Source organism: Panthera uncia (genome assembly GCF_023721935.1).
Source record: "Panthera uncia isolate 11264 chromosome A3 unlocalized genomic scaffold, Puncia_PCG_1.0 HiC_scaffold_12, whole genome shotgun sequence".
In the NCBI taxonomy this organism is placed as follows: Eukaryota; Metazoa; Chordata; class Mammalia; order Carnivora; family Felidae; genus Panthera; species Panthera uncia.
Genome location: NW_026057579.1, coordinates 1796454 through 1819988, shown reverse-complemented (window position 1 = coordinate 1819988; position 23535 = coordinate 1796454). Strand labels below are relative to the sequence as shown.

The window sequence follows — 23535 nt, the reverse complement described above, 5'->3', positions numbered from 1 at the left end:
GGCGGAGCCGAGCGCCGCGCCCTCCTGACCAGCCGCCGCGGGAGCCCGGCCGCCGCCCGCCGGCCCCAACCGCCTCCCCGGCCCGCCGCCCCTCCGGCCCCGGCCTCCCGCCCAGCCTTCCTTTGTGGATCTGAATGATTTGGGGGGCCTCCTCCTTCCCCCTTGAGATTACGGTGCTGGAAGACCCACCCCGCCACCTCGGTCAGAGCCCCCCGCCGGGGGAGACGTCCCTCGTTTTGTTCCCCGAGGGCCCACCCGCGCCCCGCTCCTTTCGGTGTTTGACTGATGGGGTTTTTTTAGTGTTTCCCCCCCGCTTTATGTCTGTCGCCTCTCGACGGGAAGGCCCCGCGCGAGGCTCTGCGCCTCTGCCCCTCCCCGTCTCTTCCTCAACCCCGCACAAATAGCCGAACCCCCAGCCCCCGGGCCGGCGATGGCGCGACAGTGAGGGCGGCGAGGCCGGACCACGCTGGGATAGTGCCCGCGCCCCGGCGGGCGTGAGCACACACTCCCCCGCTCCGCGCCCCTCTTTTTCGTCTCCTGAGCTCTCTGAGAAGAGAGAAGACGCAGGGGAAGATGTGGCTGAAGCTGTTTTTCCTACTCCTCTATTTTCTGGTCCTGTTCGTCCTGGCCAGGTTTTTTGAGGCCATTGTGTGGTATGAAACTGGCATCTTTGCCACCCAGTTGGTGGATCCGGTGGCGCTGAGCTTCAAGAAGCTGAAGACCATTCTGGAGTGCCGGGGGCTGGGGTACTCGGGGCTGCCCGAGAAGAAGGATGTCCGGGAGCTGGTGGAAAAGTCAGGCGAGTATCGGGCTACCGTGGGGTCCCCCTCCACCCGGTGGAGGGGGCGACTTGTACTTCCTCGTGCCTAGTGGTTCCCTCAGAATGGGGCATTACCTGGGTGGGTTACGCAGACAACTTCGAGAGCTGTCCAGGTTTTCTGCGGGGAAAAAAAAAAAAAAAGTAAATCCCAGTTTTGAGAAGGGGGCTGGAATTATTTGTGGGGGTGTTGCTGTGTCTTTTTAAGCTGTTGTTGTTTTTTTTTTTTTAATAACAGATTTAAGTGCAGCTTCTTAGCAATGTTTAGTAAGAAACCATTTTCTTAAAATTAGGGAATGTCAGCCGGTTGCAGACAAACTGGAAAGCATTGTCAGTCGAAATTCCTAAGGATATAAGAGAAGGAAAACCCCAAAACGTTGTCTGTAGATAGCAGTGTTTGTCACGATAATAATAAATAACAATAATAGCATAATAACAGGAGGGAAAAATATCATTGGAATACTTACTATCAAAGAGGCACTTAGGGCTAAGATATAATTTTTAAATCATGAGGATAAATATCGAGAAAGGGTGAACTGTACCGTATTGGCTTTTCATACTTTAAGTTTGGTGAAAATGAAGTGAGTTTATTTTTTGTGAATTCCTACCTTGTTTGTATTACTGTCAGGGTTTTTTAAAAAAATCCTTATGTCTTGGATGTAAACTTTTCTCTTGTAGAAGTCACAGACGCTGCTGCATCACTGTAAATGCTCTGAGACATAGAATTGAAGTAGTGCTAAGTGAATATTTGTTTAACATTTTAAAGAAAAATGCGTTGGCCGTAACTGTTGGTTTGGGGAGGATTAAGTAAGATATATAGTTAATTTTTTTTCACCCCTGAAGAAAATATATCTTTGTTTAGGTAAACGTCCTGGAAGGGGAATGTACTGTAACTAGAGAAAGGCATTCTGGGTTGCTGTAGGAAGCAGTTGAAACTGATGGTTATCTTTTTTGTTGTTTCAAGTAGATCTGCTGTGTCTTTAACAAGGCATTTTTTTCCCCTTATTTAGTACTGTATAGCCGTGTAGTGTGATAGACAAGAATACTAACTCCAGAGGAGTTGAGCACTCACATATTTCCAGGTTAAGGGTTATCAAATTTGTATTTCAGTACTGGGGTAGTGATATAAATGTGTAATATTTGCATGTAAACGTGATACTTTTTTATAGGGAAAACATAAAATCGGGTTTTTTTTCTTCTCGTTTACTGTCTGGTTTATGGTAACTTACTTCTACCGTGGGGGCGGGGAATGGGAAATGGAGTAAAGTAGATCCCTAATAAATGAATTTTCTAGGTTCAGAAATGAGAAGTATCTTCACTGCCACAGCCAAATCACTTCTCATGCTAAAAAATTTAATAAAACGTTTTTCTTTTGACTTTTATTTGTGTTGCTTCCTTTGGGCCTAAAAATACTTGTCACTTTGAGTGTACAAAGAATGCACATATCATTTAAAGAATGCACACAGCCTACAAAAATATGACTCAGATCACACCTTTTATAGCAGAGAAGTCTTGGTATAGCAGTTTAACTTTATAATTGAAGTATTCGTTATAAATGATGTTGCTGCTATCATGATACAGTGCTTGTTTTCACATTTAAGACAAAATTAGAATAATTTGACATTAGTGTTTTCCTTTTTACTTGATCATATAAGCTCTCAACTTACACTGAAAGTTTGAGTATGGAGTTTTTTCTTACAGGTAATCTTTTGTATCTAACCTTCAAGTCTTACAGGCCCTATTGCTATTTTAAGCAGGTGGTGATGGCAAATTCCGTAAACCCATTTCTAAATCTTACAAGTCTGAAGTATGTAAATCATACTGTTTAAAAATTATTTGAAGCCTGGGCATGTCACACACAAAACTAGATACTGTGATGGCTTTTTGGGCTTACCAGGAAATTAAGTAATTTCCTAATAAATTATGTGATGACCTCACTAGCATGTAAGTTCCATGAGAAGATGGATTTTTGTCTGTTCACTTTTGTCTGACATATACTAGGTTCTTATGACATACTGGCTGACTGAATCTTAAATGGGTGTATTCAGGTTCTACTCTTCTATAGAGGGAAATGGAAGTCCTATGACATGATTTTTAACAGTGTGTAATGGAATTAATCATTGAAGTTGGGAAGGTAGGATTTTTGAAATCTTACTGCTGTTACTTTTTTCTTTCTTCAGGTGACTTGATGGAAGGTGAGCTCTATTCTGCACTCAAGGAAGAAGAAGCATCTGAATCTGTTTCTAGTACCAATTTCAGTGGTGAAATGCACTTCTATGAGCTTGTAGAAGACACAAAAGATGGCATCTGGCTGGTTCAGGTATCAGAAGTAAAGTGATAGAAGTAAAATTATTTTTACCAAAATAGTATTCACCAGCTGGTGACACTTCTATATATTTGTGTCGTGTTTCTTCAGCATAACTCAATTCTCATAGGTAGGCTCCAGTATCCTCTTAAAGAGGTCTACAGACCATGGAAAATGAAGATTGAAGAGTGGGGAGGGGAAGTGTTGGGAAAAGAGGGTTGACTGGTTAGAATCAGCAGAAACAAATCCATTTTGGTTGTTGGATCCTCATGAAAGTAAGAAACACACATCTATTCCTTTTGTTGAGTGATTTGCGCTGTTACAGTTTTGATTAACTCCAGTTTGTAATGCAGTAATCCAAATGATTTTTGTATCTAGAGGAAAAACCCTGAAGTAGAAGTAAGAAAATCCTGCTATTAGGGAAATAGCCAACTTTGTGACAATAGAGGAAAAGATATTGTGGGGACTGGTGGGGAGTGCTCATTACTTTGCTTATGAAATTGATGAGATGATAATTTTAAACCCTAGCTCTTGTGATATCAAAACTGTGAAATTGAGTTAGCATATTAGAGTTGTAGAGCTATGAAGGGTCTAAAAATTCATCTTTTATGCTTCGCAAAGTGCGGTTTATGTATCACTTGATGGTAAGTGAATGGGCACACGTCATCATTTATGGATTTTTATACAAATTAGAAAAATCAATATTGCATTGAACATCTAATTTCACAGATATTTAGGCAAGGATAAAGTTATTTAATTTTTTTAAAAATGTAAGTTCATTTAAAATAAAATATCAACCAAATTAACAGCATGATTTTGGCTAAAATTATGATTATTGAATCAGGATCAAATCTCAGGACTCCTGATTTTTTGTCAGCTACTTTTGTCATTTAACACTGGGGTTGGCCAAGTTTGATTCAGGGTATAAAAATCAAAATTGCTTCTTCATATTTCTGAGAACAATGACGTCAAAATATGGTAGAAAAAGCTATGAGCTCAGATGCAGTTAGATGCAGATCTGGTCTTGTCATAGATTTGCAATATGATTATAGATAGATTTTCTGTTGTACTTGACCTCAAATAAAACATATACACCTAAGGAAGATGTAACAATACTATGGTCCATGGGGCTAAAGAGTTGAGGTTTGGGAATTCTTCAGGTGATTACGTTGACTATTCATGACTTTCCTTTACATGCTGTCTTCCTATTGTGTCTGACCTTTTACCTGCCAGATTATCTAATTCAGTAATTTTTAAATTTAGCAAATGGAGACCCTGGGAGATTGTGGATATAGTCTATACGTTATCCATGAAATTCTAGTTTATTTCTCTGAATTAATTGGTATTGAAAAATAAACTAGCATCTTTAAAGCTTTAATTTATAAGTGAATAGTTAATTCCATTTCCTTTCCTAGATATTCATATCTGATAGTCTGATCAAGAAAGGCTTTTTGGGGGGTGCCTGGGTGGTTCAGTCGGTTGAGTATCCAACTTTGGCTCAGGTCATGATCTCACGGTTTGAGGGTTCGAGCCTCGCGTCAGGCTCTGTGCTGACAGCTCAGAGCCTGGAGCCTTCTTCATATTCTGTGTCTCCCTCTCTCTCTGCCCCTCCCCTACTCACGCTCTGTCTCTCTCTGTCTCTCAAATATGAATAAACATTTAAAAAATTAAAAAAAAAAAGACTGGTTGGTTTTGATAATTTTAGTTTTATTACTGAGATTGAGTTGAATAGCCTGTCCCATTTCCCTACGTTCTCTAAGTGTCCATACACTGAATGATCCCATAGAGATGAATAATAAAGATGCAGAACACCTTCCAAACTTGGAAAAGCCATGTCAAAAGTCTAGAAATTCTTTTGGTATATAGGATTCTGCCTATAAAAAATGAACACATTCTGGTTCACTAACATGTATTCCTGGCTTACAAACGATCTGCTATTTTCTTTTTTAAGTTTGTTTATTTTTGAGAGAGAAAGAGAGAGAGAATCCCAAGCAGGTTCTGCACTGTCAATGTGAAGCACGGTGCGGAGCCCCATCTCATGACCCTGAGATCATACCTGAGTCAGAATCAAGAGTCAGATGCTTAACCGACTGAGCCACCCAGTGCCCTATTTTTTAATGTTCTATTAAATATAACCATGGATTGGGGTGCCTAGGTGGCTCAGCCAGTTAAGTGTCCACCTCTTGATTTTGGCTCAGGTCATGATTTCATGGTGTTTGAGTTCGAGCCCCACATTGGGCTTTATGCCTCAGGTTCTTAGCTGGGTGTGGAGCCTGCTTAAGATTTTCACTCTCCTTCTGTCTCTGCCCTTCCCCCACCTCAAAAAAAAAAACCCCCACAAATATAAAAAAGAAAAAAAGATATAAACTCCCTTAAAATATGAAATAGTTTATTTAGCAGTTAGTTGTATGCCAGGCCCTGGAGATATACCAGGAACATACAGCAGGCTAAGTCCTTGCTCTCTCAGGCAGTTCACATTCCAGTTGGGAGAGGTAGGCAATAAGTGAGTAAATATTTAATACAACATCAAGTTAGTGGAAAATGCTAAGGAGAAAAACAAGGCAAGGAGTCAGAGAATGGCAAAGAATTCTCTGATAAAGTGACACTTGAATGAAATGAAGAACAAATAATGAATGATAGTGAATGTTAGCATTTAAATTGTAATCACTAAATTCTTTTCCTCTGAAAATATTTTTTAAGCCTCACAGGTATTAGTGATTGAAAAATGGCTTCTAAGAAAAGTGGAATGTGTTTATATGGTTTTCTGTGTGTTAATGGTAGTAGGACACACATTTAGTTTTTCCAGTGACCTTCAGGATTTGCACTGATCACCAATGTCTGGCTTATATCCCTTGGAGCCAGTGGCTTACATCTGTCAAACTGGCTGGGCTTAGAAGAACAATCTCTGGCAGGACAACTGAGAAGATTGAGATTGAAACCCTGTCCTCATTCAAGTCACCAAGCTAAGCTCATCAGCACAGACATTAGTTTAAACTCTTAAAAGAGGGCTTTTAGTTTTGTTGTTGTTGTTTTGTTTTGTTTTTTAAATTGAAAATGTCTGTTAGAAACAAGTATTCTCTTGGTTGCTTGTCATTCTTTCAGCTCAAATCATATTTATCCAATCTCTTGTGAAGGATAACTTAAAAATTCTGTTTTTAATAATTTGAATTATTCTTTTCTATTTATTTTCAAAGAAGCTGACCAATTTTAGTTGGCTCTTTTTTTTTTTAATTTGTGAGAGTGCATAGATCCCAGCCAGTTCAGTCCTCTTCAGATTGCCTTTATTGTAGGTATCCTGTATAAGAAATACTTAAACACATCAGAGTTCTTTCTTTTCCTCCCATTTTTCTAATATCCTTCCTGACTGCAATGAATTATGGTTTCCTTTTGTATTTATTGAGAAAAAAATGTAGTTAGGCATCATAAAACTGATAATTAGGACATTAGGCTTCGTATGTCATTGAAAGGATGTCTGGATTTACTTAGGGAAAGTATGACTTTTTAAAGTTTATTTTGAGAGAGAGAGTGCACACGAGTGGGGGAGGGGCAGAGAGAGAGGGAGAGTCCTAAGTGGACTGCACGCTCTCAGTGCAGAGCCTAACATAGGGTTTGATCTCACAGATTGTGAGATCATGACCTGAGCTGAAATCAAGAGTTGGTTGCTTAACCAACTAAGCTACCCAGGCACCCCGAAAATGTGACCTTAATAAATGGGTATATTACTTACCTGTTTCATCACTTGGTCAGTTCATTATTTTTCTGTAGTGGATTGGTAATCTAGGTTGGTTATCTTTTTTGGTGACATGACACATGGAATGACACTACACGAGAAGAATAAATTTCTATAAATTACTTAATTTGTATTCCTTTTGAATCTGTCTTCTGTGCAGCTCATGCTTTTATTTGCTGCATGATACATGTTAGTGGTCTTTATGTCTTTCTCTTCTTAATTGTTCTAAAATGTGTTAGTGCTCATGAATTATCCTTACATTAAACCAGAATAGTAGGATGCTCCTTTTCATGTGAAGCTTTTCCACTTCTATCCTGTAGTCTCTGTAATATGAAGTGAACACAACTAATTTCAGTTTTCCAGGCAACAACACATATGGGACATATAACACCCTATATAACCCATGGAACAACTAAGTCTTCTTTTTTCTAGTAGTTCTAACAATCTAAGTTTCCCTGCTTTGTTCCTAACCTCTGCTCATATCTTTCATTAGTTATTTATCTTCTAGTATTGTGGATTCTTTGATTTTACCACCACCCAATTATCTGAGTATCACAAATTGAAGACAGTTACTTCCCCTGCTCCCACCCCAGAAAACTCTTAGGCAGATGGGACAGTGGCTAGCCTGAAATGGAAAAGTTAGCATGCGCTGTGGGGTTTATGGGTTTATCCTTATCTTAACATTTCTATTTCTCTTTTTGACCTTTGTTCAAGGAAGGACTGTGTTATTTGTTCCCTACTGGCTTTATCCCCATCATAAGGAATTTAACGTCACTAGAATTGAGGTAGCAGTGAAAAGCATCACCTGATTTAAAGTAAAACTTTGGGTCAATATTTACCAGAGTATCACGTTACTCTATTTCCTGTTTGGCTAAAAAGAGTTAATAGCTGTTATAAAACTTGTTTATCTTTGTTTCTAGACAAAGCTTTGTTCAGGGAGATTCTAACCCCTTTATTCCTTTCTTGACTCTAAAGGTGAAATACATAGCAAACCACTGTACCATTTATTTTGTTCTGGTGAAAAACTTTTATTTCTGTTTAGTAAAAAACTTTTATTTCTGCTTACTCATAAAGAAAGCTAGTGAAGATACCAAAGAAATAATTAAATGCTATTGAGTTTTGTTTTTGTCAATCACTTGTCCCCATTTTTTTTATGCTTTTGAATTCATCTATTATTTCTTTTTTTTTAATTTCTTTTTAAATTTACATCCAAATTAGTTAGCATATAGTGCAACAATGATTTCAGGAGTAGATTCCTTAGTGCCCCTTACCCATTTAGCCCATCCCCCCTCCCACAACCCTCCAGTAACTCTGTTTGTTCTCCATATTTAAGAGTCTCTTCTGTTTTGTCCCCCTCCCTGTTTTTATATTATTTTTGTTTCCCTTCCCTTATGTTCATCTGTTTTGTCTCTTAAAGTCCTCATGTGAGTGAAGTCATATATTTGTCTTTCTCTGACTAATTACGCTTAGCATAACACCCTCCAATTCCATCCCTCCCTCCAGTAGTTGCAAATGGCAAGATTTCATTCTTTTTGATTGCCGAGTGATACTCCATTGTATATATACACCACATCTTCTTTATCCATTCATCCATCGATGGACATTTGGGCTCTTTCCATACTTTGGCTGTTGTTGATAGTGCTGCTATAAACAGTGGGGTGCATGTGTCCCTTCGAAACAGCACACCTGTATCCCTTGAATAAATACTTAGTAGTGTAATTGCTGGGTCGTAGGGTAGTTCTATTTTTAGTTTTTTGAGGAATCTCCATACTGTTTTCCAGAGTGGCTGCACCAGCTTGCATTCCCAACTTGTCCCCATTTTTAATGGTTTTATACAAGTTGCATGTATTTACTTAAGTTGGTCCGTGATTGAGGCGCCTGGGTGGCTTGGTCAATTTAGTGGCTGACTTTGTCTCAGGTCATGATCTCACGGTTTGTGGGTTCAAGCCCTGCGTCAGGATCTGTGCTGACAGCTTAGAGCCTGGACCCTGCTTTAGATTCTGTGTCTCCCTCTCTCTTTCCCTCCCCAGCTCATGCTGTCTTTCTGTCTCTCAAAAATAAATAAACATTAAAAAAAAGAAAAAAGTTGGTCTATGATTTTGAAAGTAGAAACTCCTTATTAAAATGAAATATTGAGGGGCGCCTGGGTGGCTCAGTCAGTTGGGCGTCCGACTTCGGCTCAGGTCATGATCTCACAGTCCGTGAGTTCGAGCCCCGTGTCGGGCTCTGTGCTGACAGCTCAGAGCCTGGAGCCTGTTTCAGATTCTGTGTCTCCCTCTCTCTCTGACCTTCCCCCATTCATGCTCTGTCTCTCTCTGTCTCAAAAATGAATAAACGTTAAAAAAAATAAAATAAAATGAAATACTGAGAGATGCAGAAAATATCACAGCACAGCTCTCCTGTTCTGGGGAGTTGTGTTACTTAATTTAGTCTAGATGCTGTATGGCATCTATGGCAGGTACTCTGATTACTAATAAAACCCACCTGTAAACATTAGGCAAAAATATATGGCTTTTTTTTTTCCCCCTTATACCAGTGTAATACCTATAATACATGTGGAAGGAAACAGACAGTAAACTGAGCCCCAGGTGGTTTTTTTTTTTTTTTTTGGTAATTTTAAACTGGACTACACAAGGTTGACATCAGAAAATATGTGCACTTAGCATCACACGCTGTCCAACGTAGTTCCATGCATGGTATGCTGGAGCCAGCTCATACTGCTTCATGAAGAGTGACTGTTAAGATCTCTTCCCAATTCCATGTTTAGAGATAGCACGTTGGTAACTTGAAATTGGCCATATGGGAGTATTTATACCAAGGAAATCAGCAAGTAATAGAAATCAGAGCTTCCTTTTTCTTCTGGAGGGCTGGTTGTTAAACATGTACCAGCAAACCCACTGGTTTCATCCATTCATCCAACCATCTAACAAATATTTATTGAAATCTAATGTGTGCCAGCTGAACCTTGTGATTAGCACTGAGGGCACAAAGATGAATAACCTATAGCCTGTGTCATAAAACAGCTTACAGTTTGATTTACTAAAATGTGTAGATCAGTAAAAATCTCAGTATATGATTAACTTTCCCAGCTGAGTTAGATCATCTATATTGGTGCTAGCATCTTGAGAGATAAATAACTCTTTAGACAGTGAAGTGGAACCTGGGAAAATTACGGTAGTTTTTTTCTGGAAAAAGTATATTTCTAAATTCATTGAATTAGAAGTCCTTATGTCTCACTGGGGTCAAGCACATTGATATGTAATTGGATAGCAAAGTACTTTTTATGCTAGCATTTGTCCAGAAAATATTCCAAATGACAGGTTGCTGGGGAAGGGACTTACAGTAGATGTCAAAACTTGGCGGCTTTAGAGAATCTGTATAGGCAAAAGTTGAAGAATGAAGTTACTAAGCTGTAAAAAGCTGAAACAATTTAGTTCAGCATGAATATTTAATGAGTACCCAAATGAGTTAGGCACTATACTAGCTGCAGGAGATACAATGGTGAGCCAGTGTGGGGATGCCAGTTAGGCAGATACCCTGGGAAGGGGGAGGGAAAGATTCTTTCACTTCCAGCCTATCCTGCCAAGTCTGTCCCAGACTTGGAACTCAGGCTGTACTTTCATCTAGTTTTTTTCTAGTCTCTGAAAATATTCCCCACAGAGAACACAACATCCTTCCTGAACTGCCGAGGAGTATGTCTCTGCTTTTAATAAGACCAGCAGTGTGAGTGCCACTCAGAATCATCGTGCATACTTTTGGATATGAGCTGTAAGTTGGGAACTCCTACTGGTGTGACCCAGTAGTAATAGGCTTAGAATGTTTGATTGTGCCATGTGACTCAGCCAGATGAGTTATTTTGTGAAGATATTAAAATGTTTAGTGGTGGTTTCATTCAGCCTCTACAAAGTTTAATTTATGCTAGACCTTTAGTTGAGTAATATAACTATATAGAACATTGGACAGAGCAATTTCTAACTACATAAATATAACTGCAGAGTCAAACAAAATGCTTTCATGCAATGAATGCCTAGGGGAGTTTTCATTTTTGTGTGGCTTTCTCTGTTAGGGATCATTAAACTCTTCAAAAGCAGGTATTAGAACAGCTTGCTGAATAAATAAGGCCCTGGGGGTAAACATTGTCACATACCTGCTTAGATGTTCCCACCTCTGATCACAGACTTGTGTTGTCTGTGCTATAACCAGGAGTGCCTGCCAACAACTGCCTCTCATTCTTACTTCCTCTTCTAGAATTGGAGCTCTTGTAAATCTGAAAGATATGTGAGTGGTGGATAAGATCTTCACTGAAGGATGCCCCCAGACTCAGGGCCATACCTTACATTGACTAAAGCAACCTCTTAACCCCTTCATGCAATGTCATTATAAACACAGACCTGAAATTTTTGGGTTATTTACAGCCTTGATTGGGAAATGGGAATGAAAAGGAAGCTCTTTAGGAAAGAGTTCTTTTAAAAAGTAGGGAGTATGGTGATATGATTGCACAGAGACTTCTCAATCCTTCTCAGTAATCTGGAAAATAAGTTCAAGATTTCTTTGATTACTTGATGAAAAGATGAACTACCATTATTGACCCTTTTTTTTTTTAATGCTTATTTATTTATTTTGAAAGAGGGTGTGCATGCACAAGCGTGGGAGGGGGCAGAAAGGGGGAGAGAGAGAATCCCAAGCAGTTTCTGCACTGTCAGTACAGAGCGCAATGTGGGGCTCGAACTCACGAATCTGTGAGATCATGACCTGAGCTGAGATCAAGAGTTGGATGCCCAACCGACTGAGCCACCCACACACACCTACCATATTGACTCTTGAGTAGTAGGGGAAAAAAAAGAAAAGAAATATCTGCCTTGCTTTATCTTCCTCGTTATTCATGTAAAATATATCCAGCCATTTTGGACCATGAAAAAAAATGTGAAAGTAGAGACTTAGTGGGTAACATATAAACCTCAGAAAAAGCTTTCATGTCCTCAGATTGCCCTTTCCCTGGTTACCTCCACCATCTGAACATTTAAATAATAACTGGTGTCTCTCTCCCTCAATAAGACCACCTATTTTCACTGAAAAGCACTATCAAAACCATTTATTTAGTGCCCTAAATTGTGTATGTGTTTGTGTATTTATTAAGCATCAGAGTTGTTACAAAATGTTAGGTGTGTATGCACATCTCTGTAGATGTGGGGATGACAGTAGCAGTGGTATATGGCAGGGGTTAGTGGACAGTGTTCCGTCTGCACATAAAGTGAATTTCAAGTCACTTGTCACCACCATGTACTCTCTTTCTGCTGCCCTGGAAATTTGTTAGGCTTCCCAGCAGAAAGGCTACCATGAGGTAGCTGGACCGCTCTTGCATCTCCTAGGGAGTAGACTATTGGCACTTATTTCACACACATAACCTGGGATTTCACTTCCTGAAGGCTTTGTGACCATGAAACTGGCCCTTCCTCCCAGGAAGGACCCCAGAGTATTGTGTTGTAATTTTCAATTAGATAACATCAGCTGCATAGCATTTGTGAAAATAAACTTGGCCTATATACCCTGGGCTTAAAATAAATCAAACAGATGGTTCATGAAGACTTTAGACATTTTTGGCTTTCCTTTAAGTTCCCGTTTAGTTGTTTTTGTGGTTTTGTTTTTAATAGATAATTCGCTTTTTATTGGTATCTGTGTTGAAGTCCTGCCTTCATTCAAAGCAGGAAGATTAGGGAATAAAAGGAAAAGGTGTTAACGATTAGAAAAGCCAAGAAAGATGTCATTACACATTTTGAAGGTTAATTTACAGTTTTTTCCTTTTTCTTTCTTTTCTTTTTTTTTTTTTTAAATCTTGTACTTCTCCCAATCTTAATTGTGTTTGAAAGCTATAGGCAGATTTGAAGTAGACGTTCAAGAGTGTAGAATTCATTGTGGTAATTCTTTTTATATATTAGAACATTTTCGTGATTGTTAAGAAAAAGCTGTAGAAGTAGTAGTATTGATTTAGTCAGAGCATAGTTTAATAGAAAACAAATGTTTGACTCTTGGCTCCATAATTATACTTTTAAAAAGTGAAATTTGAACTCCTTGAACTCACATGTGATCATTTCTAGTAAGCTTTATTTGTATTGTTTAAAATTTTCATAGTGGAGAAATGACTCCAATGGCCATTTTCTTCCTCTGTACCTTATTTCTAAAGAATCAGGGTGGAGGATGTGGCTAGCTTTTTAATATGATTTTGATTCCCCTCAATGTAACTGCCATAAAGTGTGGAAGTTTAATGCACTGTATTCAATGTTTTAAGCCTTTTCAGTCGGACAGTTATTCATTCTGCAAGAATTGCAATGATGATAGAACAGAACAGGATCTTTTTGCAAAAGGTGAAGATACATTATAGATATAAGTGGTTGGTTTGACTTCATTTTAGGTAATTAAAGTTTCTGTTTTTGTTTCTGGGAGAATAGGTCATAGCAAATGACAGAAGTCCCTTGGTCGGTAAAATCCACTGGGAGAAAATGGTGAAAAAGGTGTCAAGATTTGGAATACGTACAGGCACTTTTAATTGTTCCAGTGACCCCAGGTGAGTTGATTAGGCAATTCTTAGAATTTGAGTTCTGACCAGAATTGTCTCACTCAATGAAGACCATGATATTAGAAGCCTATTTGAACTGAAAGCTAATCATAATGTTTAGCATGCTTGGGTTACACAGGCGCTTGATAAATAGTTTTTGATAAACTGGCAGTTACTTACTTCCTTTCTGAGATGTCTTTCTCTCTCTATCCCATTCTTCCATATTCTTCCTAGTGGGGGTGACTCTTAAGAGTATGTCTTCAGTCCTTTTGTTTCAGTTTTCTTCCCAAAGAGACTTCAGCACATTTATAGCTTTGTGCTGATCAAAATCTTTTGTCATAATTCTGACTTCTGGTTTACATGTGGACACTCATTTCCATCTGCTGTACAGCTGCTCCTAGATGTGCCCTTTTCCCTAATCCCAGTGTCCAAATTCAGATTCAGTTGAATTTTTGTATTTTTTTAATTTATTTTTTTTAATATATGAAATTTATTGTCAAATTGGTTTCCATAGAACACCCAGTGCTCATCCCAAAAGATGCCCTCTTCAATACCCATCACCTACCCTCCCCTCCCTCCCACCCCCCATCAACCCTCAGTTCTCAGTTTCAACTTCATTTTTTTAAATCAGGCATGTACTCTTTCTACCTGTCCTTTTTCTGTTCTTTACTGTTTTGTCTTTTGTTTTTCCCATTTTCTCAGATAAGAATCCTTGCAGGCATTTTTGTGTTCTTTTGTCATCATCTCCACGATTTCATTTGTCATGTTATTTCTTGTTTCATCATTACATTATTTCTTGGAAATGCTTTTTTAATTTTTATTTCTATTTATTTTTGAGAGCGGGAGAGGGATGGGGGGGGGGGGACAGAGGATTTGAAGGGGGCTCTGCACTGACAGCAGCAAGCCCGATGCAGAGCTTGAACTCACGAACCATGAGATCGTGACCTGAGCCCATGTTGGACGCTCAACCGACTGAGCCACCCAGGCGCCCCTGAAGTGCTTTTTATTTCAACTTCTAGTGCCATCAAATTTTTACTTACAAGTATTCATTTATTTAATTATCCATTCAGTAAATATTTAATAAAAGATTAGCATATATAGCATGTTGTGTTTAGTGCTGAGGAGGGGGTGTATGATGTATATGTAGAAAACCCCACAACATTAGGTAGTTTCTAACGTAAGTAATATAACTGTCTGTATTACTTACTTACATGTGGCCCCAGTGGGAAGCCCATTAACTGTATGTAGAAAACCCTCCTGTGCTACTGTTGTACCGCATATTTTCCTGCCTTTTCTCCTTTAGGCTCATGTTTGCTTCATTTTGCCTCAAGATTGTTTTGCTTACTGGTATTATAGGATGTGATCCACACCGTAGGGTGTAGGATCCCCTAGGAGTTGGAGATAAGAAGGAAAGTTCTTGTATCTTCTAACTCACAGTCTCCCCGTCTTCCCACAAAGCTCGTATTCTCATCTTTGCCACAGAGTCTTGATCATATTCTAACAACGCCTTTTGTTGAAATGTCCAAAACAGCCTTAGTGTTAATGTTTTAATGAAAAGCAGATCGTTGTTATTTTTGTCCTTCGTTTATCAAAGACCGTTGCATTTGGTTTGATTCCATCATTCCCAAATAGAGTCTTGAGTGAGAGATCTTTCTTACCCTCACTAGTGATTGTAATACCAGGACAAATGATAGTGCCAATATTTTCATTTTTTTTTTTCAGGTAAAGCCAAAAGTCAGTATTAACATCACTATTTTATTGAAAAATATTCGGAATTGATTTTTTAAAAAATCAATGAACTAATTAATGTATTTTGACACTGTAACTTACAAATATACTAAAAAATACCAAGTGAAAATAAATTTACAAAAATATAAAGGTTAAACCCATGCTATATATAAATTGTTACATAACATTAATAAAGAATTCAAAAATAAGGTAAGCACAACAGAAAACATATAATCTATTAATATGAAAAACTGAAGGAAATAGCAGTGTTTGACTTATTTTGGTGTAATCTTATGAAACAAAATGCATCAAAAGTGCATTTTATCATTTCAAATGATAATTGAGTCTAGCGGATTTTAATACAAATTTTTCTAGCTTTTCTTTTGAAAAACTTTTTGATTCTATACTAGGTGAGGAATGGTGAAGAGATACATATAAACTACCTTTGTATATTTTCCTCTAAATCTTTCATCTTTAAATAATCTCACCTCTTTGGGTCCCTGGTTGGCTCAGTCAGTTGAGTGCCTGACTCTTGATTTCAGCTCAGGTCATGGTCTCATAGTTCATGGGTTTGAGCCCTGCATCGGGCTCTGCACTGAAAGCACAGAGCCTGCTTGGGATTCTCTGTGTCCTTCTCTCTTTGCCCCTGCCCCACTCCTTTTCTCTTTCTCTCTCAAAATAAGTAAACTTTAAAAAAATTTTTTAAAAAAGTCTCACCTCTTATTTATGGTGGAACAGATCATTTTTGAGCAAATTTTGCTTTCTTTTGTTGATTGCAGCTATTATTTTTTGTTATTAAAAAAGCACTTTTACTTCATCTTCAGTTTCATCACAAAATGAAGGTCTTGATGCATAGTTACTTACATCAGTTTTGATATTATCATATTCATGTTAACTTTTATTGGGAAAATCTTACAACTGGAATAAGAACTATTGCCATAAAAGCTGTGCTTAGGTTTGTTTTTTTCTTTTTTTGAGGATTTTGGAGATGTAGAAGAACAAAATGGGGAAATACAGAAATGTGTGTTCAGAGTGTCAATGTCGGGTGGGGCACTGGGGTGGCTCAGTCAGTTAAGCGTCCAGCTCTTGGTTTTGGCTCAGTCATGATCTCACGGTTTGTGAATTCGAGCCCTGCATTGGGCTCTCTGCTGTCAGTGCAGAGCCCACTTCAGATCCTCTGTCCCCCTCTCTCTTGGCCCCTCCCCTGCTCATTCTGTCTCCCTCTCTTTCAAAATAAATAAATAACCAACAACAACATAAAGAATGTCAATGCAGGGTATAACTGGGCAGGCAATAGTGTTATTTAGCAAGTGTTTTAATCATATGTTGGATAATTGAGTCATCTTAATTTCAGATTTTTATAAACACTAAACTCTCCACTCCATGTTTATTTTGCTTTGTTTACCGGAGTTTTTTCTCCGGTGTGGCTTCTAGGGCAGCCTCCTCCGATGTGCTGGTCCCATTGCACAGCAATACTTTCCTGATCTGGTTAGCTCCTCTTAAGAACGTTCAGGACCACCACCTCTGGGAAGCACCTGACTCTGCCCGTGGCAGCAATTTTAATTTCTTGCCCTGCTTGCCTGGCCCTAATACCTCTCATTCCTCAATCAAGCAATATAGGATAGAGGGCTAAAAAGCCTTCTGTTAGGTCTGTTCTCTTTTCCTTTTTTTTTAAAAATGTTTAAATGGTTTTTTAATGTTTAATATTTTAGATGTTTTTTAAATGTTTATTTACTTATTTTGAGAGAGAGACAGAGAGGGAGGGGCACTGTTAGTGCGGAGCCCAGCGCAGGGCTGGATCTCACAAACTGTGAGATCATGACCTGAGCCAAAATCAGGAGTCTGATGCTCAACCCACTGAGCCACCCAGGTGCCCCTTTTCTTTTCCTTTCTTTTCCTTTTCTTTCCTTTCCCTTTCCCTTCTAAAGTAGAAAACAAGGTGGGGTGTGTCTTTGGGCGGCTGGAAAGATGGGGAATAGTAAAAAGCAGATGGAGAACATTGGAATTGCAAGAGCTGAGTGGCAAACAGGGATCAGGAGGACCTATGGTGAGAGTAGAAGGGCAGGGGGCCTGTGGAATAAGCAGAGAAGGGAAAATAAAGGGGAGATTGGACAGTGAACCTGGAAGGCCAGGGAGGGCAATGACTTTGTCTGAAGAAACCACATTATGTAAACAAATAATAATGTTCCTTTAAAAAAAATATTTTTTTAATGTTTGAGACAGAGACAGCGCGCAAGTGGGAGAGGGGCAGAGAGAGAGGGAGACACAGAATCTGAAACAGGCTCCAGGCTCTGAGCTGTTAGCACAGAACCTGATGCGGGGTTTGAACCCACGAACCGCGAGATCATGACCTGAGCTGGAGTTGAACACTTAACTGACTGAGCTACCCAGGCACCCCACTAACGTTCCTTTTTGAGTACACATCCCACGCAAGAAACTGGAGTAGCAAACTCACTGTTTTCTATCATTTTTAATCTTCAGATTCTCTAAGAGATCTCAAAAGGTTTACTTTAAGAACTAGAAGTTATTTTCATGGTATTGTCATTGAATTTATTTGAATTTTTACAAAAGTGTTTTTTTGAATTGGCAGTAAAAGTTTTTATATCAGTATAAGGTAATGTAAAATTATTTTTAAAAATATGTACATTAGTCTTTATTTCTGTTTAGCAGTAGAATTTTAAAATTGATATGATATACTTTTGTTTGTTAGACTTCTTCAGACCAGTGTTTAGGTAAATATAAGTAGCCTCTTGTTTATAAGTATTAGAGTTTTAGGGCACCTAGGTGGCTCAGTCAGTTAAGCCACCGACTTCAGTTCAGGTCATAATCTCACGGTTTGTGGGTTTGAGTCCCGCATCAGGCTCTGTACTCACAGCTCAGAGCCTCGAGCCTGCTTCAGATTCTGTGTCTCACTTCTCTGCCCCTTTCCCATTCATGCTCTCCCTTCTCTGCCCCTTCCCCACTCATGCTCTGTCTCTCTCTGTCTCTCAGAAATGAATAAGCATTTAAAAAATTTAAAAAAATAAGTATTAGAGTTTTTTTTTAAAGTCTGGAAAACCTGATTGAATTCAAAAGATATATGATGACCATATGACATTTTCTTTTCCTTGGTACTCTTAAATTCTATCTGGAAAGATAAACCTTAAAGCTGTCACTTAATTCTGAACTGAAAGCACAGAATACATTTGTTTTCTTACATGAAGAAATGTGTACACTAAGACTTTCTTTGACTGTTTTGCACAATAAGGTTTTCTGTCACAAAAATTGTCATTTAATTTATGGCACTAAGAAGGCAATATTCCCTGAGGTAGTTATAGAAAGATAGAAAGGATGACCAAGAGCAGAAATGTGTCATCACAAGTATCATATGAAATTTAAGAATTAAAGCTACTTAAAGCTTTTTAAGATGTAAATAAGGCAATTACCTATTTGACTTGTTGCTTTTGGGAGTAGAGGGAAAAAATAGAATTCATGTCAATGAATTACTTGCATTATACAAATACAGTGTTAAGGGATAGAAGATATTTTCTTTGTAGGAATTCATAATTCTCAATCCATTTCACTGAAAGCAATGTTGATATTGGGGCACCTGGGTAGCTCAGTTGGTTAATAGGCTGACGTGAGTTTGAGCCCTGCATTGGACTCTGCGTTGACAGTGCAGAGGCTGCTTCTTGGGATTCTCTCTCTCTTCCTCTCTCTCTGCCCTCCTCTCTTTTCTCTCAAAATAAACTTAAAAAAAAAAAAAAAAAAGAAAGAAAGAAAAAACCAATATTGACATTAATGGAATCTATCTTGTTAAGGAAGTATATCAACTCAACAAGAAGCTGAATTGGGGTCTGTGATTCTGAGTCACCCAGATAGTTTCTCAGAGTCATTACTTAACCTTGTCTTTATGACATAACATGCTGTCTTCACTTACCTTAGGTTATATCACAAAATTCCTGAGATACAATTAATTGTATTGTCATCATGAAACTTTATGACACGTCGAGACTTTCAGTCTGATCATGTAAATGTGTAGTGTGCTTGTTTAAATAAAATGTAATCCATGCTTACTAAGTAAAGCATAACACTTATGATTTTTATATCAGTATTTAGAATAGCAAAATAAGAAATTGAGTATTTATAACCATCCAATTACAAATCTATAATGAACAAATTATCTGCATGGTAGATTTTCTTTTTTCCAACCTTATTGAGGTAAATTTACATATCATAAAATTCCACATGGTAGGTTTTTAGAAAATACTATTTTTAAAAAAGGAAAATCTTTCACTTATAATCTCTACACTGTCCTACAACAGCTGTTTTTATTTTCCAGCATTCCCTTTCATTCCTCATCTAGTTTTTTAGGGAGAGAGTGATGTCACAAGTAGTATAGCAAGAACTTGTCCATTTCCAAAGGATTGGAGTCATGACCACACTGGATAAATCTAAACAAGTGATTTAGTTTGAGTTAAATTCTTCTGTGTGTACTCATCCTTGGACCGAATCTCTTCTTAATCTGAAAACGTAACTTTGTTTCATCTGTATTAAATGCTCATCCTCATGATTTTCATTAAAGAGATGAGAATACAAAAAAGTATGGGACTTGGTCTTTCCTAGGTGAGTTTTCGTATGGATTACTTTGTAGCAGTGCCTGTGTGGGGCAGGTATTGGTGAGGGCTTGGGTTAATACATGGGCACAGCATGGCTCCTCCCCTCAAGCATCTTGCATTCGAGTCAGGGACTTGGCATGTAGGGTAACCTAGTCTTTTTCTGCCCATGTGAATCTAACCACCTTCAAGACCTCGTTCAATTCCCAAACCTTTCATGAAATCTTCACCAACTCAAACTCTCCTTATTCCTTTTTTTTGAACTTTTACATTATTTAGTAATTGAATATATATAGCTTTATACTTCTATTTTGTTTCCTTAATAGTATTTTCAATTTTCTGTGAGCAGGAATTATTTTCCTATTATCTTTGGATCCTATAAGCACATAATACAGTAGTAGGTACATAATAGATGCTGAAGTATTTTCTGATTTCCCTGACTAAAGGCTATTCTTCAAAAAACTAGAAATACAGAGATATGAAGCAAAAACAAACAAGCACAATAACAACAAAAAGAGAGCTTGCTTTTGTTCTTGTACAACTGCCAGGTATTGGCACTACTTTTGATTATTTGGAGGTTATTTGGTTTGGGGGAAAGAGTATCTTTCAGGTGCTAAAGAAATTTGTTAGGGGGAAACAAGGTGCACAACAGTGAAGATGAGCAAGCTAGCTGATCTACCAGCCTAGTTGTTACTTCTGGTTTGCTCTCTTACAGATACTGCAGGAGAAGAGGCTGGTTGCGATCTACGCTCATTATGTCTGTCCCACAAACGAGCACTTCTAAAGGGAAAGTCATGCTTAAAGAATATAGCGGACGCAAGATTGAAGTGGAGCACATTTTTAAGTGGATAACTGCTCATGCAGCTTCTCGGATCAAAACCATTTATAATGCTGAACATTTGAAAGAAGAATGGAATAAAAGCGATCAATATTGGGTAAAAATATACCTATTTGCAAACCTTGACCAACCCCCAGCTTTCTTCTCTGCACTAAGTATAAAGTTTACCGGAAGAGTGGAGTTTATTTTTGTTAATGTGGAAAATTGGGACAACAAGAGTTTTATGACAGATATTGGTGTATATAACATGCCATCATACATTCTTAGAACTCCTGAAGGAATTTACAGATATGGAAATCACACAGGTGAATTTATATCCCTTCAGGCCATGGATTCATTTTTGCGCTCATTACAACCTGAAGTAAATGATCTGTTTGTTTTGAGCTTGGTTCTAGTTAATCTTATGGCTTGGATGGACTTATTTATCACACAAGGAGCAACCATAAAGCGATTTGTGGTTCTCATAAGCACTTTAGGGACATACAACTCTCTGTTAATTATTTCCTGGCTACCTGTGTTGGGCTTTTTACAGCTCCCTTACTTAGATAGCTTTTATGAATATAGCTTAAAATTGTTGCGATATTCTAATACAACCACACTGGCTTCATGGGTAAGGGCAGACTGGATGTTCTATTCTTCCCACCCGGCCCTATTTCTCAGTACGTACCTTGGGCATGGTTTACTAATTGATTACTTTGAGAAGAAGAGACGACGCAACAGCAACAATGATGAAGTCAATGCCAATAACTTAGAATGGTTATCAAGTCTGTGGGACTGGTACACCAGCTACCTCTTCCACCCGATTGCTTCTTTTCAGAACTTTCCTATAGAATCTGATTGGGACGAAGACCCTGACTTATTCTTGGAGCGGTTAGCTTTCCCTGACCTTTGGCTTCACCCTCTGATACCAACTGATTACATTAAAAATTTGCCAATGTGGCGATTTAAATGTCTTGGAGTCCATTCTGAAGAGGAAATGTCGGAGGGTTCTCAAGATATTGAAAATGACTCAGACAGCGAGAGCACAGACACTTTTAGCAGTGAAAAGGAAGTATTTGAAGATAAGCAAAGCATAGTTCACAATTCTCCAGGAAGAGCAAGTCACTGTGATGCTGAGGCTTGTTCATGTGCCAATAAATATTGTCAGACCAGCCCATACGAAAAGAAGGGGAGGTCATATGGATTATATAATGCTAATGAAGATATGGAGCCTGATTGGTTAACTTGGCCTGCTGATATGCTGCACTGTACTGAATGTGTTGTTTGCCTAGAGAATTTTGAAAACGGATGTTTGCTAATGGGGTTGCCTTGTGGTCATGTGTTCCATCAGAATTGCATTGTGATGTGGTTGGCTGGGGGCCGACACTGTTGCCCTGTTTGCCGGTGGCCTTCTTATAAAAAAAAGCAGCCGTATGCACAACACCAGCCCTTGTCAAATGATGTCCCATCTTAACCATGTGCAATTTGTCCTTTATAAGCTTTGAGTATCTTACAGCTTGCCTTTTTAATGTTAGTCACAATGTTTTTGTGGTTTGAAGTTTAGTTTAATGTTAGTGCAGTGACAGGAAATACACATTATGCTAATGTTGATGACAATTATTTGGTTGCCTTGTGTGTCAATTGAATGCATACTTAATTGTAAAAATTTTTATTTACAACATTGGAAATTCAGAAGTTAATGTTTTTTGTAAGCACAAAAGAAGTATGATAGAAATTTATCCTAGCAAGACTTTACAAAGTAGGATCAAATCCTAATGGAATTGAGGCAGTTTCTTATCCTAAATGTTTCCTCCCTTTTTACAATCTCTGTCCAGCACCTCTTGATTAAATAATGTATGCTCTGAGACATGAAATTAAAACGGACCTATGAAATAAATTATTTTAAAACCAGAAGATTACAGCTTTTCCAATGTTAAATTGTTTTTAGTGAGGTGGTTGAATGTTATAGGTGTTTTGCTGGTTTGTTCATTTCACAGGTAAGTGATCCTAGATTCATGAGGAAAAACACAAAAATAAATTATGTTGCTGACACTAGCCAGAGGTCATGTTAGTCAGCCTCTTAGCTTGGTTAGCTTTGATGGGAAGGGATTTCATGGTGGGCTTTTTTTTAAGTATTAAGTCATTTATGAGAAGTATATTCGTCTAAGTAAAATCAACTATAACATATTAGTCACACATTGATTACTTTGTTTTTCCTGACTTTTATTTTGAAAAATGTCAAAACTGCAGAAAAACTGGTAGCAGTACAACGAACATCTGTTTCTCTAATTCACCAACTGTATGTATTTTGTTACCTTTGCTTTATCTTCTCTATATGTATTTATCCTTTTTTCTTTCTTTTTTTCTGGTTTGTTTTTGTTTTTTACTGATCCCTTTGGAAATAAATTTTAGTCATCCTGATGCCTCTTTACCACTGGATGTATCACCATGTATCTTCTAAGAACAAGGACTTTTTTTTTTTTTTTTTGCATAACCACAATACTATGATTACACTGAATAAATTTATTCACGTTGATTCAGTAATATTTAACATACAATCCCTACTTCCCACTTGCTCCCCAAATATCCTTTATATCTTTAGATGTTTTTGTTTTGTTTTTATTGTGAACTTAAGCACAGTTCATGCGCTGGGTTTGGAGTCCTTCCTTTCATTCTTTTCTAGTAGTTCCCTGCCCTTTTTTTTTTTTTTTCCCCTTGTAAATCTTTCCTGATACATTTTGGAAGAGTACAGGCTAGTTAACTTATAGAATGTCCTACATTCTGGAATTCTCTGAGTGTTTCCTCACGATAAGATTTAAATTAAACAATATTGCCTGGATGATATGTACCTCCCATTTGTGTAACATTGGGAGTCACATGATATCAGTTTGTCCCATCATTGGTGAAGCTAAATTTGGTTAAAGTCATAGCTGTCTTCTGTTTCCATCATAAAATACTTTTTCATTTAAGATGGAACCTGTGAGGCTATG

General features: G+C 38.1%; 1 protein-coding gene across 2 annotated transcripts; it reads left to right on the top strand.

Moving 5' to 3' along the window:
- Nucleotides 1-7: 7 nt before the first annotated feature.
- RNF103 (ring finger protein 103) lies at nucleotides 8-22807 on the top strand. Of its 2 annotated transcripts, XM_049651847.1 has the most exons (4): nucleotides 9-799; nucleotides 2998-3137; nucleotides 13299-13414; nucleotides 20444-22807. In XM_049651847.1, the coding sequence occupies exons 1-4, from the start codon at nucleotides 574-576 to the stop codon at nucleotides 22017-22019; spliced, it is 2058 nt and encodes a 685-aa protein (XP_049507804.1). In that variant the 5' UTR covers nucleotides 9-573; the 3' UTR covers nucleotides 22020-22807. The 2 variants fall into 2 exon arrangements, with proteins under 2 accessions (XP_049507805.1, XP_049507804.1); XM_049651848.1 differs by lacking the exon at nucleotides 13299-13414 and having other exon boundaries at nucleotides 8-799; nucleotides 20444-20692.
- The last annotated feature ends 728 nt before the right edge of the window (nucleotides 22808-23535 follow it).